This window comes from Callithrix jacchus, chromosome X, assembly GCF_049354715.1.
Source record: "Callithrix jacchus isolate 240 chromosome X, calJac240_pri, whole genome shotgun sequence".
NCBI lineage: Eukaryota > Metazoa > Chordata > Mammalia > Primates > Cebidae > Callithrix > Callithrix jacchus.
In genome coordinates this window covers 93,801,042-93,819,371 of record NC_133524.1, presented here as the reverse complement: position 1 = coordinate 93,819,371, position 18,330 = coordinate 93,801,042, and the positions used below count along the sequence as shown (strand labels likewise).

Genomic DNA, 18,330 nt, shown 5'->3' with positions numbered 1-18,330 from the left:
AATATAATCCCATGATCTCTACCTGACCAGGCCCATACAAAAGCACTCCTGCACTTCTTTGGTTGAAGCTTATTCTAGAATGTACTCCCATCCTGTTTTGACTCTCCATAGTTCATGCCTTTTCATTTGTCTTTAATCTTAATTCTCATAGGCAGTACAACATTTAATGTATATCTTAACTTTATTGAATAAGTAATAGCCATTACATATAGATTGCAAGTCATTCTTGGTCCTGCTTAGCGATAGATAGGTGTTTATTCCAAAGCAAAATGAGAGCACAAATCCACAGTTCTACTGCAAGTGAAATACTTCTTCAGGGTGGCTTGGTATGGACACAATCTCCCTCAATACCCATTCAAAGCAGTCTTTGCTTTCACCTCTCCCTTCAGGTGAGGGATTCACGGTATTTAAAATAAGCTTGTAAAAATCCCCTCTGTATCTGAGGTAGTTTTGTGCCTGCATTGTGAACCACAGAAGGCATTTGGTCAAAGACATCATAAAAGGGGTAGAAGACGTACATCAAAGCATAGAGCTGGGATCGATTATTTTTTTCAAGTTAATTGGCCATAGAGGCAAAAGTGTCAACTGAAATTTAGAAGAGCCTGTCCATCCATTTAACAATAAAGCATGCAGTTTTGCATGCCTGTGCAGACGACAGCTTTTAGAGACAAACTTCAATTTGGCTGAGCACCAAGAATGCATCTTAAAAAGTGAAAAATACATTTATGTACAATGACTAGTGTAGTGAGCTGCATGGTGCCCCCTCCCCCAAAAAGATATTCTGTATCCTAATCCCTGGAACCTGCGATAGTACCTTATTTGGAAAAAATAAAAGTCCTTTCAGATGTAATTAAGGATCTTGGAATAAGTGAATTATCATGGGTAATCTGGATGGGCACTGAATGCCATCATAAGGGTCCTTTTAAGAGAGAGGCAGAGGCCGGGCATGGTGGCTCACGCCTGTAATCCAAGCACTTTGGAGGCCAAGGCGGGCGGATCACCTGAGGTCGGGAGTTCAAGACTAGCCTGACCAACGTGGTGAAACCCCGTCTTTAAAAAAAATAAAAAAAATAAAGAGAGAGGCAGAGGTAGATTATATATACAGAGGGGAAGTGATGTGAAGACAGAGCAGAGGGAGATGCAGCCACAACCAAGGAATGACGGCAGCCACAAGAAACTGGAAGACATGAGAACAGAGTTTCCCCTAGAGTCTCCAGAAGAAGTTCAGCCCTGTCAACCCCTCAATTTTGGACTTTTGGCCTCCAAAACAACCAGATAATAAATTTCTATTGTTTTAAGCCACTGGGCTTGAGGGTAATTTGTTACAGCAGCCACAGGAATCAAGTACAGATTGTGGAACCAGGAAATTGGGTACTTCTGTAACAAATATCTTCAAATGTGAAAATGGCTTTGGAATTGGGTAATGGGTAGAGAATAGAAGAACTGTGGTGGGTGGAATAGCTAGATTGGCTTAACCAGGTAGTTGGCAAAAGTATGAATGTTAACGGCATTCCTAGTGATGGCTTAGAAGGAAATGAAGATTTTATTGGCAAATCGAAGCAAGGCAATCCTTGTCATATTAGTGGCAAAAAGTTTATCTAAATTGTCTACTCCAGTTGTGTGAAAAGTATAATTTATAAATGATGAACTTGGATGTTTAGGTGAGGAAATTCTCAAGTCTAGTGTTAGAGGTATAGCGTAGTTTCTTCTTAGTGCTTACAGTAAAATAAGAGGGAAAAGAGATACATTGAGAAAAGAGGTTGGGCATGGTGGCTCACACGTATAATCTGACACTTTAGGATACCAAGATGGGTGGATTGCTGAAGGCTGGGAGTTCGAGAGCAGCGTTGGCAACATGACAAGATCAAGTCTCTATAAAAAATATGAAAAATTAGCCAGGCAGGGTGACATGCACCTGTAGACCCAGCTACTTGGAAGGGAGGCAGGAGGATGACTTGAGCCTGGGAGTTTGAGGTTACAGTGAGCTATGTTTGCACCACTACACTGCAGCCTGGGTGACAGAGTAAGACCTCATCTCCGATAAATTAAAAACATTTTTTAAAGAGAAAAGAACCATATAAGTGGACAAGGGATCCAGGACATTTTACCTGATGACTGGATAAATTCTGAGCCTATTCAGATTGTAAAAAAAAAAAAGACTTAGGAGATTCACCGTTAGAAAGGTGTGCTCTGGAGAAAAGGCCAAGGGTGTGTCTTGACAACCTTTGGCTAGTGCTGAAGAGATTAGGCATTAACTTGGGGATTTATTTGACTGTTTCAAAAGAAGCCAAGAATAGAGATGGGGTTATTCAGGAAAAATCTGCAAGGACCCTCTTTTCTGAGTGTATAAATCAATGTGACATATATGGAAGACCCACAAGGTTTTTGAGAATGGTATACCAGCAGAAACACTTCCGACTGGGCCTCAAAGGGCCAGAGACAGAACAAAATGAAAGCAGATTGTGAGACTACCAAAATTCTACAGGTAGGAAACCCATTGATAAAACTACTTAGCTACAAACGTGTGCTAACCTTCAAGATAAAGAAAGGACCACCCAGAGAGCAGAGCTGCAGGTACAGAGACCGAGGCCCAAGTGTGGGAACAGAGGAAGAAGTCCAAGCCATAGGCACAGAGGCAGTGGCCCAATCCATGGTCCAAGAAAGAAGAGCTACAGGCTCAAAGGGTGGAGCCCTGAGAAAAAGGATTATTGCCAGGCCTTGAAATATAAGAGAAATTTGTCTGGCTAGATTTTGAAAATGATTGGGACAGGAGACTCCATTCTATTTTCCATTCTCTCCGTTTTGAAACAGAAATGTCTATAATTGTTATCCTATGCCTATTTCCATCACTGTAATTTTAAAGCAGACAACTTTTCTGTTTCACTGGTTCTCAGAGGGAGAGGGATTTTGCCTCAGGAAAGACCATACCCGGAGTTTCACTCATAACTGATTTGGATGATCAAAATGATAAGCTTTGGAACTTTTGAACTGATAATATTTGAATGAGATTTTGGACTTAGAATTGATAATGGGTTGAGAATTTTGGGAATATTCAGATGAGATGAATGTATTTACACAAGACAGGCATAAATTTTGAGCCAGAGGGCAGACTCTGGTGCGCTGAGAGTGGCTTCCTAAAAGATATAGCCACATCCTAATCCCCAAAACCCATGAATGTTACCTTATTTGGAAAAGGGGCCTTGCAAATTTAATTAAGAATCATGAGGTGAGGAGCTTATCCTGGAGTAATCTGGGTGGTCTCTAAAACTCATCATAAGGATCCTTATAAAAGAGAGGCAGAGGGAGATTAGGTAAACAGAGGAAGGTGATGTGAAGACACAGCCAAGAGAGAAATGTGGCCATAAGCTGAAAAATGCCAATAGCCACCAGAAGGTGGATGTGGCAAAGAAAGATTCTCCTTTACAGCCTCTGGAGGGAGCGTGGCTTTGCTGACCTCCAGAAATGTAAGCAAATAAGTTTCTGTTGTATTAAGCCATCACATTGGTGGTAATTTGTTACAGCAGCCAAAGGAGATGAATGCAATTAGTTGATATTTTAAGGATTCTGTACCTTTTGAAACATACTCTGCAGAAAATCTGCGTAAATGCTGCTTCTCACATCTGGCAGTATTATGGCCAACAAAAGACCTTAGCGTAATTTGCTTTCATACTAAAAATGTCACTATGTACTTTTTCTGGTGATACTTTTCAATCTAAAACAAAACTGCAAATGGCTAGAGCAGGACCATTATAAATGTGGCAAACAAACCTTTTAACTCAACTATTGGAACTTTGTGAAAGACCTTGAAAGGTTTTTTTATGATATTTGAATGAGATGTTTGTGAATAGCATGTGGGACTGGTCTAAATAAAAATATATAAATTATCAATAATAATACTTCATTCGTTCTTGTTCACAAACTAGAAAATAAGGCAAGTTTACATCTGGAAAAGGTGATACTCATCAGTATTTCTACCTTGACCAGCTTGATAATATAGCAAGGCATATGCTCCCAAATTTTAGTCAGGGTTAACATTTCAAAATCATTTTCCTACACAGACTGATAAGCTGTCAAAAGAATTAAAGAAGCCACACCACAAAGATTTCAGAAAAGACTTTGTAAAGTCAAAAATACACATACTAGGTATTTACAGAAATTAGTAAAACCTAAACTTTTGTTGTTACAAAATAGTGTGTAAAACTGATATGTCCCTTAAATGTGCGTGTGTGCATGTGTGTGTGTGTTTGTATATGTGTGTTTTCAGATAGGATAGGACTGTAAAATCTCAGAGACTGTTGCCCTTTTTGATTTCTCTATCGTAGCAGCTTCAGAGCTTTTTAAACTATAATGCTTAAGTAAGGATGCACTTGGGGCAAAGGCAGCAGTTTGAATCATTATACATCTATATAAAGGAATCTGCGAGCCACTGGTCACTTGTTTACTTTATCTCAGATGGGGATTTGCCAAGCCAGTCATTTGTTCTTCTCTCTGAATATCTACAATGTGCTTTGAATGAGTAGAAACAGTATTTTCTACATAAGAAATATACATGTAAGAAATTTCTTACAATAATCACAATCAGCTGCATGAATTAGACTTAAAATTGCACTCCAGAGAAGTCATACCACATTATTTCAACACATATTTTAAAATAATAGACAAGTTAAGTATAACTTTTACTCCCTAATCTATTTAAGAAAAATGTAGAACCTGTTTTCCCTGCTAGACTTGTTTTGGCAGCATCATTTTAATTTGTTAATATAAGGTAAGTATGATGATAATTGAGAAGTTCACTGAATTGGAATTATTGTAGCAAGAGATATAAATATATACACATATTTACACTTACGTACATAAAATTTCTTTTTCTTCTTCAGACCACTAAGGTGAAATTGGAAAGAGAGTGGAAAGGGAGATAAAACAACTGACCTTTCAGACAGTTTTCTGCTGCCTCCTGCAAAAAGAATTCTTTTTCCTCTCAGGTCTCCTAGAAGTCTATTCCCTGCCTTCAAGGGGCTCAAGGGAGAAAGAAGCAATAGAAAAAAGAAATAAACCACAGAGCATAGGAATCAATATTTGCCTTTGAAATCTAAGTAAAGGTAATAGAATTTCCAGGTTCAGCCCTAGCAAAAAACATTAAAATGTGAGGGTTCTCTCAAAAATAGCCATATAAAGTATTCGTATAAAGTAGATATCTGTGCATAATTAGAAAATACCTCTTTAAATAAAGTTTAAATCACTTTCCCTAACTGATTCGGTTAAACTTTGGTTTATTTTTAGCAATGAGAACTGCTTGCAATATCATGCTGAAATGCTAGCTAGACTAATGATAAGTTTAATTTCAGCCAAAGCAGATGAATCCATCAGCTTTCACTTGAGATAAGATTCTAAATAACTCAACTGGGGTGGAGCAGTACTTTCGTGAATTTCCAAAATGGCTCCTCTTCCAGCGTGCATAATACTAGCCCTGCTCCAAATCATTAAGCTGCATCTTTTTCTTGGTCCTTTTCTATTCTATATGTAATAGGGATTGGAAGCTCACACTGGATAATTCTTTTCTATTCTTTTTCTTCTCTTTTGTTTTTAGTGGGGGTGACTTACTCATTTAAGATTTAAAATTTTTGACAGACTGAATGTTTTTGAAAGCCTTAGAACTCTTCAATTTCTTACACTTTCATCAAGTCAGGTCACACACAATTACAAATGATACATATCTTTACACTACAATGGAACACATTTTGTAATCCTGATAACTGTGTTCAGATTAGAATAATTGTGGGAGGAGTCTGGCAATAGTTTTAGGAATGCACATTACTTCCTCCAGCTTATCTTGATCTTTGCAGAAATGTACTTATTTTCTTTCCAGCCACTGAGTGTACACTTTGTTCTTCTCAAAATGCATCGTTTTGTTTACTTTAATATTTTCATATTCTTTGGCATCAGGAATCACTTAGATGAGATGGCTCCATTGTGGCGAGAGCGCGACCTTTCCAAAGGTACTCGTCTGTTATCTGTAAGACAAAGAGAAAAAGAACCAAAAACATGGTAAGCTTTAGATCTTTGCTATTACAAGATGTTAGGTCAAGAAAGGTTTTCAAATAGTCCTGAAAAATCACTTCAAATGAATATGTAAATAAGTAACAGGGAACTCAGATCTGAGGAGTTCTTGCTGCAGCTGCCCGGCTGAGTTCAACAGTTCTGCAATCAGCAATCAATGACTTTTCCTGGTAAGTGAAGTCAGAGTCATAAAAGAAATGGAAGCATTCTCTCAAGCACAGTCCCCTTGGAAATAACAGGCAACAACAAAATTCTCTGGTAAAGATGTTAAATTGAAAAGATCTATGGCTACCTCTAGAGGACACCAGTGTGGGCAGAGCATCAAAGAGTTTTTATTTTTTACAATGATTGCAATATGTGGCAATCACATTAGCTACCAGATTTGCTTGATTGTATGATGTAAACCAATTCAATATATTATATAGTCACTGTGGGAATGAATAATGAATAGGACCTATTCTATATCCCATTCCCACCACTCGTCACAGGAAAAATAATTATTATAGAGATAACTGTTGACACAAAGCTTGGAAAACAAAGTTTAAAAGCATTGAAAGTCGCTGAAAATAGTTCTAGCTTTAATAGGGAAAAGGTTTACAGCTCTGCATTGCAATGATCACTACTATGTTATTATCACCTCTGTTTTATGCTCAGCTTAAATGCAATCCACGTGGGTGAAAATCCCTTTCTGACAAAAGCATAATATACTTAGATTCTCTATTTTGAATGAGACTAGGTCCCTAGGAATAATGGCAACCACCAGCACTTACATAAATGCTAACACTTTACACTCGTTAATTTGCTAATTCACACAACATCCCCGGGAGGTAAGCCCATTTCATTCTATTCTATTATCTCTGCTTTAGTGATGAAGGTCACACAGCAAATCAATGGTATGATAGGGGATTATAATGCAAAGTTAATGCCTAAATGTCAGGCCTGCTTTGTTCAGAGGTGAATGTTGGGGCCTCTCAAGCTGCTACTCATTTCCTCCTTGAGATGACGACGCCCAACTAACACATCCTGCCTGTTATATGGGGAGGAAAAACTGAGAAGTGCTGAGGTTTTGCCATGGTGCCTTTCTTGTCTGTGCTAGCGTCTCTTGACTGATTTCCCGGTAGTCTGTGGTCAGCAGACGGAGCAAAGCTAACGGGCCTCCATGACCCCAGCCTCATTAACACCACGGTATGAGTGTCCTGAGCCAACCAGCCATAAAGTTAAAGCCTGCCGAGTGCTTCATAATGCAATAATACCACTGAGAGGTGAGAAAGAAAGAGGCATTTTCTCTACTCAGAGATATATCTGAGTGATGGATTATTGGGTATCCTTTTGAAGATACCATTAAAAAATCCATTATTTAGTTTGAGATATGGATCACAATTCAGCTAAAAATGTGAAGATAACATTCCTGAATAGAGGACTTATTACTTAGTTGTCACTGGTTTGCATAGATTGGTTTTGGACTTCTTAGAAGACATTTTAAAATGAGATTACAATATAATGGTTCCTATTGCACTGCTAGCATGAAAATATTCAGTGTTAAAGCTACCAGACATGAGAATGATGGGAGCATTCCCAGAGGATCATGTTGACTAGAAAAAAGTCTTGTGCCTTGGTGGTCGTACACACGAAGGTCAACAGGCATCCATACTTCACTTTAGGAACGTCACCCCATACCATCACTCACTACCCACTAGATCCAAGACAAGTACCACATCCAAAAACCCAGCTTTGCAGCATTAAATGATGGGATGTAAGGCTTTACATCAACCTGCAACTTATTGGTATCATCTGGTGTGAGAAAATAAAGTTTCAGGTCAAAACCAACTGACGAAAAGACATGGAAGCCTTTGCAAAGCAGGATAAACACTGAGTTCAGGGCAAAATCCAGCTTTTGACATGCAAAAAAACAGAATTATTCTAGGTTTTCTCCCTCCCTTTTTTCCTTCCTCCTTTCCTTCTTTGCCTCCACCCCTCACACCTTTCTAGATGGTCCCAATGCTAATGAGATAATTATAAGAAGCAATTCTGTAAAAGTTGCCACTTAACGTTTTCATAACGTCAACCTACAACCTTTATGAAAAAAATATCATTAGAAACAATAGCAGCAATGGCTGATCTGGACCTTTTATTTCCAACTCTCTGTATTTAGGTTAGAACTAATGTAGTTAAAACACACACACACACACACACACACACTCCACACTGTGTGTGTGTGTGCGTGTGTATGGAGTGTGTGTGTGTAAATTTGGTTTCACTTATCTTCACATTCTAATGGCTAGCAATCTAATGATGATGACTTCCATATTTGGAGTCATGTCTTCTTTTAAGCAGAAACTGGAAATCACTCAACAGTTTAAAATACAACTTTGTATTTATAGTATTAAAAACTAATGGGGAAAAACCAGTGGCCTGGCTCTCATAAAGTCAGGACTCATAGGTGACATCACATTTATGAGAAAAGGACAAACGTTAGATATTCTTGCTACCACAGGTGATAGATTAATTTGGGTGACAGTGGACAGGTTTATATGACCTGTTTGGAAACAGGTGGAGAAACTGGGTGCTCATGTGATACAACCTGAGAGCTCCATGAGACCCAGCCTGAATCAAATTCACTTTTCCAACTGGTCTCATTATCCTAATACTATTGTAGTTTAGACGAAAAAAATAGAGGCTTCTCTTTCAAAAAGTCAATAGTTGACAACACATGTACTTACCTGAGATTATATGGGGGGCTTTGTTAGCAAGTAGTGGTAGCCCTTCCAATCTGCCTGTTATCTTTTTGGAAACCAAAGAGAAAAATGGAAGAAGAGGGTCTGTCTCTGTATGTATACTTGTTGGGGATATTGTGCAATGAAATACAGAAAAACACACTTGATTGGAGGATGGGGTAACATAATTTGTCATATTCTTCATCTGCTTCATTTTTCTTAATTCATAACACATTATGGTCTAAGAATTCATTAAGGGATTCCAATGTTTGTCAACATGAGGATTAATGCAGCAATAAGCCTGAGAAATCAGTCCCTAAGTGGACCTTCCAAATCCACCAGTGTTGGCTATACATACCCTAGCAGATTCTTTTTGTTCATTAACGGCTTTCAAATGTGCCTCATGTGAACATGAACGGATTCTGATACTATGAAGAGTGACCTGGTTAAAGCCTAAGGTTGAAGACAGGAACACAGTTCTATAAAAATGTGCATCCTATGGAGATAGGGTGGCCAAAACACAAATAATATGCAAATCTTTCACCAGAAAGCAATATAAATTCATGGGCCAGCTTAAACATGGTTCTGCCGCTTCTGAGCATCAGGTTAACCAGCTTCAGCAGATGTCAAGGCTTTCCCTGGTGTCATATGAGTAAGAAGTGTTATGCCTTTTCTAAGCATAAACCGATTTGGCATTCATCTCAAAGCCTTCCTGAGTTCTGCAGTAAATGGACTAAACCCATTATTGTATTGCTTTAGAATTCATTCATGCATTCATGTATATTCAGCAAGTATGTACAACACACATCATCCACAAAATACCTGAACATCACAAAGTTTCAGATCCACACCTAAATCTACTTCATTTCCTTCTTACTGAAAACTTTGTCAAGTTTAATAACTGGGGAGTAAGTACAGTACAGATAAAGCTTAAACACAATGTGACATGAGATAGACTGGAGGGCTCAAGCCTGCGTTATATAACCTGGGAATGTGCAAATAATCCTCTAACCAAGTGAGTGAGTACAAGGCTATATCGTGAAAATGGCATGAGGAAGTAAACTTGGGATTGAAAAAACTGTAATCAAAGGGCCACATGCATTATTCATTCCCCACAAGGTTAGGCGTCCATCTGTTGTTGCCTTTGGGAAGGCTGCTTCTTTCCTGGTGCTTCATAGGCATGTAGAGATACTAACGTAGACCTAACATTATATACTAGTCCTTCACAGCAGGTTAACATAAACCAAGTCCATGACCCTTATATACATAGTGTTACAAAATGTCCCATTTTAATGCCAATTAGTAGGCTAGAAAACAAAGTAAAAGAAACCCTCTGTAATTTACAGTAAGCTTTGCTTTCTCCAAAGCTCTTTGAAAGTGATGATGTGGCAGATTTACCATCAGTGGTCAGGAATTGTTTCTAGCAATGAGAGCAAGTGGAGGTCTGGGTCTATTGCAGCTTAGGCTAAGGAAACCAAAAAAACTTTTTTATTTTGCTTCCAAAAATGTCCATGGGGTAGCTATTTGCATCCCAAGCACTGATGAGAGAAAGATGATTTATTTTGGACCGTTATTCTGAAATCATCTCATATGGACTTATATTTTTTCCCCCTTGTGTCCAAAATGGTTTGATTTATGCTTTTCTCTGTGATTTTAGAAATCCTGACTTGGATATAGTTTCTCACTCACTAGAAATGACTGCAAGATGGCAGCCAAATCAGGCTTGAGCCTAATCTCTTTGTGGGGGACAGCCAATTGCTCTACTGGTTGACCAGATTCTTTCTCCTCACTGTTACGAGAATAGCGTCTTTTGTGTGTGTGTCTGTATATATATATATACGTATATATATATAGACCTCAAACTACATATGCAGTTTGGTGTTCTACCTTTTCATTTCATATTGTGTTGTAGATATTTTCCATGTCATTACACTGCTGGAACATGATAGTTACATATTTACATATGCCATGTGTAAAAGTGGCATTGTTAGGATATGCAAAAGTCCAAATGTGTTCCAGAATAGTTGTATTAATTGAAATACAATTGGCAGTATATGAATTTCTGTATCTTATCTCTTTGTTAGATATTAATCTTTTTTTAAATGTGCTAATATAAAAACTGAAAGGCTGGGAGTGGTGGCTCACACCTGTAATCCCAGCATTTTGGGAGGCAGAGGGGGGTGGATCATCTGAGGATGGTAGTTTGAGACCAGCCTGACCAACATGGAGAACCCTGTCTCTACTAAAAAAATAAATAAATAAATAAAAAATTAGCTGGGCATGGTGGCACATGCCTATAATCCCAGCTACTCAGGAGGCTGAGGCAGGAGAATTGCATGAACATGGGAGGTGAAGGTCGCAGTGAGCTGATATTGAGCCACTGCACTCCAGCCTGGGCAACAAGAGCAAAACTCTGACCCCCTCAAAAAAGTGAAAAAATTGCATCTGATTCATTCTTTTTGCATTTCTTCAAATACTAATTAGGTGGAACTATTCATATGTTTTCCTTTCTATACTGACCATGTATTTTGCTCATTTATCTATTGGGATCTTAGGTTTTTGCTTTTATTTTTATTTTGTATTGTACATATTCAGGATAGTAAACAATTGAAATATTTATCAGAAATATTTTCCTTAGTTTGTTGATTGCTTGTTGTCATTTATTTTGTGTTGTAGGTTTTTAGGAACATATGGTTTCATTTTTGGCCATTTTTATGAAACTAAATCTATCAATCTTTTACACTGTGATTTGTTTGTTTTTCGCTTAGAAAGTCCTTCTCTAGCCAGAGACATGTGACATTCAACTATATCTCTTCCTGCTCTTTAAGGTTTCACTTTTACTTTTTTACATTTAACGATTTCAAAGATCTATAATTAATTTTGTTGCAAAATATCAGGTAAGTTTCCACATTAATTTGTCTCTTTCTTTTTTTCTTACGAAGAGGAGATGGGCTGACCCAGCACTATTTGTTGAATAATCATGAACTTTTATAATGATTTATGGTAACTCCCCTATCACATATTAAATCGTTATACTAGGGTTTCTGTTCCATTGACATTGAGGTTATTCCATATTTTTGTGCCAGTAGCTCCTGATTTCATTATTTCAGCCTCATGACATGTTTTAATATCTGGTGGAGTCAAACCTCCATTTTCATTTAAACTATGTATTTTTTTAGAACACATTTTGGAACTCTACATCATGCTATAATCACAAAACAACTTAAAAATAACACAGCTAGATAAACAAACCCAATGGGTACTAGGCTGATCCTGGTAAACATAGGCAGATGTCTGTATGTTGAGTGCCAATGAGTCAAGTGATGCTAAGGTTCCTAATAATGTTAAGAGTTATCCTCAACTTCCTCATTTTCTTACTTAACAAGGCCTCTTGCTTCATATTCTGGTCAGTTTTTCTGATGGCTAACCACTTTTCTTGTGGAAACATAGCAGAGTCTGGTACTACTGCTATATTTACTAGAGTATGGTATTTAATTAATTGTTTTTGACTTGTCAAAAATTTGAATAATTAGAATGAAACGTACAGTTTTGTTGGCTATTGATAGAGTCTACTTCTAATTTATAACCTTATTTTCTCATATGTTTCATAATGTTTTACAATTTGTGCATCTACAGGATACCACAAGTACTAAACTACATCCAATTGCTTTAGTGCAACAGAACTGTGTACACAGAGTGCTGTGCAAAAATGTATGTCTAGAAGCCAATCAATTACCTCCAGCAGTTAGGTAGTTCTAGAACTATTCTAATCTCAATGACATTATAATGCACAAACTAAGAACAGGTCATGTTGTATAATCTGTATCCTTCATTACATGCAAATACATCTGTGCAAAGGAAACAGAAACCTAGATTACTGTGGTAGTTCAGGTGGTAGAAGAGATGAAAGTTATTTTAACGAGGATGGTAATGGAAAGCAATAATGTTAAAATAGTTCAGAGGCTACTGTGACTATAGACACACGATTCCCATTAACTGTAATTGGAGGTAAGCACATGTAATGATAACAAAATAGACCCCTAAATGTCTTTCCAATTGGAAAATAAGCAAATGTGCTCCACGAAACAGAGTGCTTTTGTGTAGAAAATACAGTGTTCTAATTGCAGTGCACAAATTACTTTCACATTGGTATTGTTCACGGTAGGATGTTGGTATTTTTCCTATGCGTAGGGACGTGGATCTGCTAGAGGTAATGTCTGTACAAAGAACACCTTTCCTTTTCTTAATGCTCAGCATTCGTTTTGTTATTAAAGGAAAAATCTCAATAGTTGCAATGGATTTATTAATTCAGTAGCTTGTTATCAGCATGAAACTCTGCTGTGCTAGGGGAAAAACAAATTATATTTTACAAAACTGCAGTAGTGAGATTAAATCACTTTTCTATATTTCACTTTCTTCTTATCCTCCCTGCCAGGTAGTAACTCTACTCTCTATCTCTATTATGAGCCTCATATTTTGCAAACTATCAAGTCTCATACTAATATAAAGGTACATTATCAAACAAACTCAATTATAGTAACTTTAGGAAGATTGAAATACCTGATAAAAGTAAAATCACTTAGTACAATAATATTACTTCAAGCCATTAAAAACATATCCACATTAAACTACAAAACATAGAAAATATGCAATATTTACTTTTATCTATCATAAATATGATGTTTTCATAACATATACAACCAATGTCTTCAGATTCTGAATGAGTGGCATTTACATAACTGATAACATGGGCATTTCAAGAAATTTTAGAAAAGTATGGTTCAGAAAAAAGCTACATCAGTGTATTGTTCAGTATTTCAACTGCCACAGACCTTGCTATTGATTATCTTTGGACTCAATGTCAAAGCTAGTGAACAGACTTTTTAAAATGTCCTTGGTTTTGTACATAAGCCATGCATTATGTTTGCTTCTTTACTAGGGAATGCAATTGGGTCATAAGACAGATTTTCTCTCTATGATGTTCAAAGTCTGATGAGGATGCCTGCATATCTAAAAAATATAGAAAAAGGGGACAAATAAATATATGAAGAAAGTTAGGCAATAGTTGGTAAAGCTTCCAAGGAAGTTATATATGTGAAGCTTATATTGAAGAGCAAGCTAACAGAAACCACACAAATTACAACAGAGATGCTCAGATGTCTATGATAGTGGCTTATACATAGCAGTTTCTAGAAACTTGCCTGTTGATTAAATAATCATCCAATCACTAGCAACAAATCAGAAACTGATCCTTGAATGCACCTTCAGTGCACCTTCAGCTCTGCTGCTTTCGTAGATGGAATGTATTTTGACATTAATACAAGGAAATGAAAGGATTTCTTCTGTCTGTCCATCCACACATTATTACTGCATAAGCTATCTGCAGGGTACCTTAACAGGCACCTTTATGTTCTTGGTGTAGAAAGGATAAATGTACCAACAACTAGAACGTGAAACTAACTATATTGTCTCTTGCACAATCTATTACATTTTCAGTACAATGGAGGTTCAAAGTAGAGAAAAATGATATCCCTTGAGTACAGGAGTTGGGAGTCAGGGAAAACTTCATCCCAATTAGGCCTTAAAAGATAGGGGGATTTCAACCAGAAGCAGCAGAAAGATAGCTGTTAATTTTTGATTAGTAGAAAAAGAGAGTTCTTAGTTTTCAAATATTGCTATTTAATCACTAAATGTTTCCTGTTTACAGGGATGTTATGAAAAGCAATGAATGTATAAAGGAAGAACCAGAATGCTTATACATATTTAACCTTTATTTTCTAAGAAAAGGAAGGAAGTAATGAAAGAATATGTACTCACTAGACTTGTAGTTATTAGAATAGAGGGATAGCTGTTTCAATAAACATGTGATATTAATTTTAATTCTTTTTTTTTAATCTTGAAGTATTTACATAGAAAACAGAAGTTCTGCTTTAAAAAGTCAGCAGAAATAAGGCTCTCTGAAATCTTCTAAAGAGGTTGTATTGTTGAAGCCTAGATATCCTAGATAGTATCAAGAGTGACAGCAGAAAAGCCGATCAAGGCATAGATTGCAATAACCTGGGCCAGGACTGTTTGGCAGGGTGAGAGCTCCAGCAGCCATTTGGGTTGGTGGAAAATAAACTAGCTGTTAAATGGCACGGTGGCTACAGGGTCAATTCATTACTACCACCTGTCATCTCTGTGCCTTTCTACTCCATGTGTGGCATATATCCCTATGACTGAGAATAGTAGGCATCAGCCATTTCTCTGACTTTGAGCATGTGATGGACAATCCTCTGTCATTTTCTGAGGCAGTTGTTTGTGATCTGTCTGAACTTTGTTGCTGATGTGCTGACTTAGAATACACTTACCTGTCATCTGCTTTTGTTTCATAAGACCATATATCTACTCTTTTTGTTTTTAACATGTGCAACCCATCTCTTGTGTTTGGGCTACGTATTTCTTGCTGATAATGGGAGTTTTAGGGTAGTCAGCCCAACTCTCTTGCTTAAGTAAGCCCAGGTACCTTTGGTATGCAAGCTTGCTAGTTTCAGTAGTAAGGGAGAAATGGCATGATGCCTCCATTTCCCAAAGAACCAGATCACAGAAATATACCGCTGCCTATGATTTTGAGGGGAGAAGATATTTAACCTACTGCTTATAATACGAGAGTCTATAAACAGGTGCTTCCCATTAGCAGTGTTCCCCATGCTAGCCTGTGCTTAATGACTTAACCAGTTGTATGAACAAAGGCAAACTGTATGGTTAATATCACACACACTTTAACAGCTGTTGGTGCCATTGTTTTAAAATATAAATTGTCCCTTAAGGTAGGAGCCAGTCAGCTGTTGTTTTAAATATGAACAATTAGGACACAGTTAAAACACAGCTTCTTGATTCCATATTCATAATTGGCACAAGTTCCTTTGTAATTCTAGTGTCTAATGCAATCCATGCACAACCTGAGTGCCAGGCTGAGCCTATACATGAATAAGAATGGCTACTAACCTAGCAGCTTACTTCTCATATAAGACGTCTGAAAGAATCATTCCTGACATTTACATCTACTGGAACAAAGCCAGTCCTCACCTTATCGGATAAATGTATAGATATAGATCATCATACACTGATATTCTTTGCAGCATTGTTTATACTAATGAAAATCATAAATAGCCTATATGTCCATCATGGGATTAGAGAAAACAGGGAATCTACAAACACCGGGATACTATGCAGTCAATCTAAATTATTACATAGATCTACATGTACTTGATAAAAAGAGGTCCATATGATAAGGTGAAAAAGGCAAGTTGTAAGAATGCCTCATTCTTATTTAAAAAAAAAAGATTTATAATAAAATTTTTAAATTTAGAGGGATATATACCAATAAAAATAGTGGCTATCTATGAATGGTGCGATGATCTTTGTTTTCTTTTTTGAGACAGAGTCTCGCTTAGCCACCCAGGCTGGAGTGCAGTGGCGTGATTTTGGCCTACTGCAACCACCGTCTCCTGGTTTCCAGTGATTCTCCCGTCTCAGCCTCCCAAATGGCTGGGATTACAGGCACCCACCATCATGCCCAGCTAATTTTTGTATTTTAGTAGAGATGGGTTTTCACCATGTTGGCTAGGCTGGTCTTGAACTCCTGACCTCAGGAGATCCGCCCACTTCTGCCTCTCGAAGTGCTAGGATCACAGGCGTGAGCTACCATGCCCAGCTGATTCTTTTTTTTTTTATATTTTTCTATAATATATGAATTTTTGGCATTGAGCATGATTAATTTGTCAAATTAGAGAAAAAATCTAGATAGGATGTTAAATTCTCAGTCTTTAGCTACAAAGTACATATTGTTTTCCTTTGTTTTTTTCCGAGATTCTGTTGCCCAGGCTGGAGTACAGTGGCGCGATCTCTTCATTGCAACGTCCGCCTCCTGGGTTCAAGAGATTCTCCTTGCCTCAGCCTCCTGAGTAGCTGGGACAACAGGCGCACGCATACCACCAGGCCCAGCTGATTTTTGTATTTTTTAGTAGAGACAGAGTTTCACCATATTGGACAACAGCCTGGTCTCAAACTCCTGACCTCGTGATCTGCCCGCCTCGGCCTCCCAAAGTGCTGGGATTATAGGTGTGAGTCACCGCGCCCAGCCCATACTGTTTTCAATTTTAAGAAAGAGTAGCATAGGATCCAATGATATCTTAACTAATTCCTTGTTGATTATACCACCCCTAAGTACACTATAATGGAAAGAAAAAAAGGATATAAAACAGGTGCCACTTTTCTGCCTTGCTTAAGTAAGGCGGTGGAATGTTCCCTGATGGGGAAGTCATGGCTTACAAGTTTTAGAACATGAATAAATCTGTGTTCACATGGTTATCATTTAAGAAGGTATTTCACATATCTTAGATTATAAATTCTAAAAGTTAAAATCTTAAGAAGTGATTCTCTCTAAAAGATCGACTCTCTCTAAAAAGATGGGTAAAAATTTAGAAAAAATAGGAGGTATGTCATTACATCACCTGGAGAGAGTTTTACTTAAATGATAAAATCACAGGAGACTTCAAAATTGCTTTGCAACATGATACCGACAAATGACAAATTAAAATAGAAAAAAAAAAGTCTGCCCTTTGATAGTAAAATATACTGACCCATTTTTAGTAAAGCATGCATTCTGGGTTAATTTTCCCTTCATAATGCAGGCTGTGTGGGGGTGGAAAGGGAAATCTCAGCACTAAGCATTATATTCTTTCTTACCACTTATAGCAATGGAGCAAAGTAAAGCTAACTGCTATGTGTAGTCTTTGAACTTATAAATGTAGACTATTAGACTCATTTGTTTCCTAACCAATTAGGCCCATTTTACATTTATACATTTACAGAATGAACCTTTTAAAACACCAGTTTCCTTATTTGTAAGATGGGGATAATAATGGTACTTTCACTGAAGAGTAGTAACAGAACTAAATGAGATCATCTAGTACCTGGCCCATACTAATCTTCTGATAGATGTGAAGAGCATGCGCACAAATCAATCAACAAGCCTCAAGCAAAAAGCTGTTTCTCCTTATAATGGATAGTCACAATTCAGCGTGACGGATAGGTCAAAGTTCTCAGGGTCTGGGCATATATATGGGCTTACATCTTTGTTCTGCCACTTAATAGCTATGTCTTTCTAATTTTAATTTCCCCTTTGTAAACATAAAAATAATATTAAAGACCTACCTAACAGGGTAGTTGCAAAGACTTGAGTAATGAGATGATAATGTAGAATGGCCAGAAGGATACCCGATACAGAGAAAAAGCTTAACATTTTAAATATTAGATATTGTGAGAGTCAAATTCTAAAGATTTTGGCATCATGATCATATGACACTTTCCAAAGTCTAGACAGACTCATGATGGAACTATGACTTTTTTTAGTCACTTTTGGGCCAACGAGATTAGATGCAAACAGATGTTTATAAAAGTATTTTTCAGATTAGCCTATTAAAACAGAAGTCGGAATTTATCAAGGTTCTAACTCTATTTCACAAGTCATCATAGACTAGGGGTTTTTTTTTTTATGTCCTTGAGAAGCAATGAA

General features: G+C 37.3%; 1 protein-coding gene across 4 annotated transcripts in view; it reads right to left on the bottom strand.

Moving 5' to 3' along the window:
- Window positions 1-167: 167 nt before the first annotated feature.
- The window catches only part of DIAPH2 (diaphanous related formin 2), a 933,611-nt gene continuing 915,448 nt past the window's right edge, over window positions 168-18,330 (bottom strand). For all 4 annotated transcript variants that reach the window (XM_078363563.1, XM_078363565.1, XM_078363567.1 and 1 more), the window contains one exon: window positions 168-6,011. In XM_078363563.1, the coding sequence (XP_078219689.1) occupies window positions 5,947-6,011 (65 nt within the window). In that variant the 3' untranslated portion in view covers window positions 168-5,946. The remainder of the gene's footprint in view (window positions 6,012-18,330) is intronic.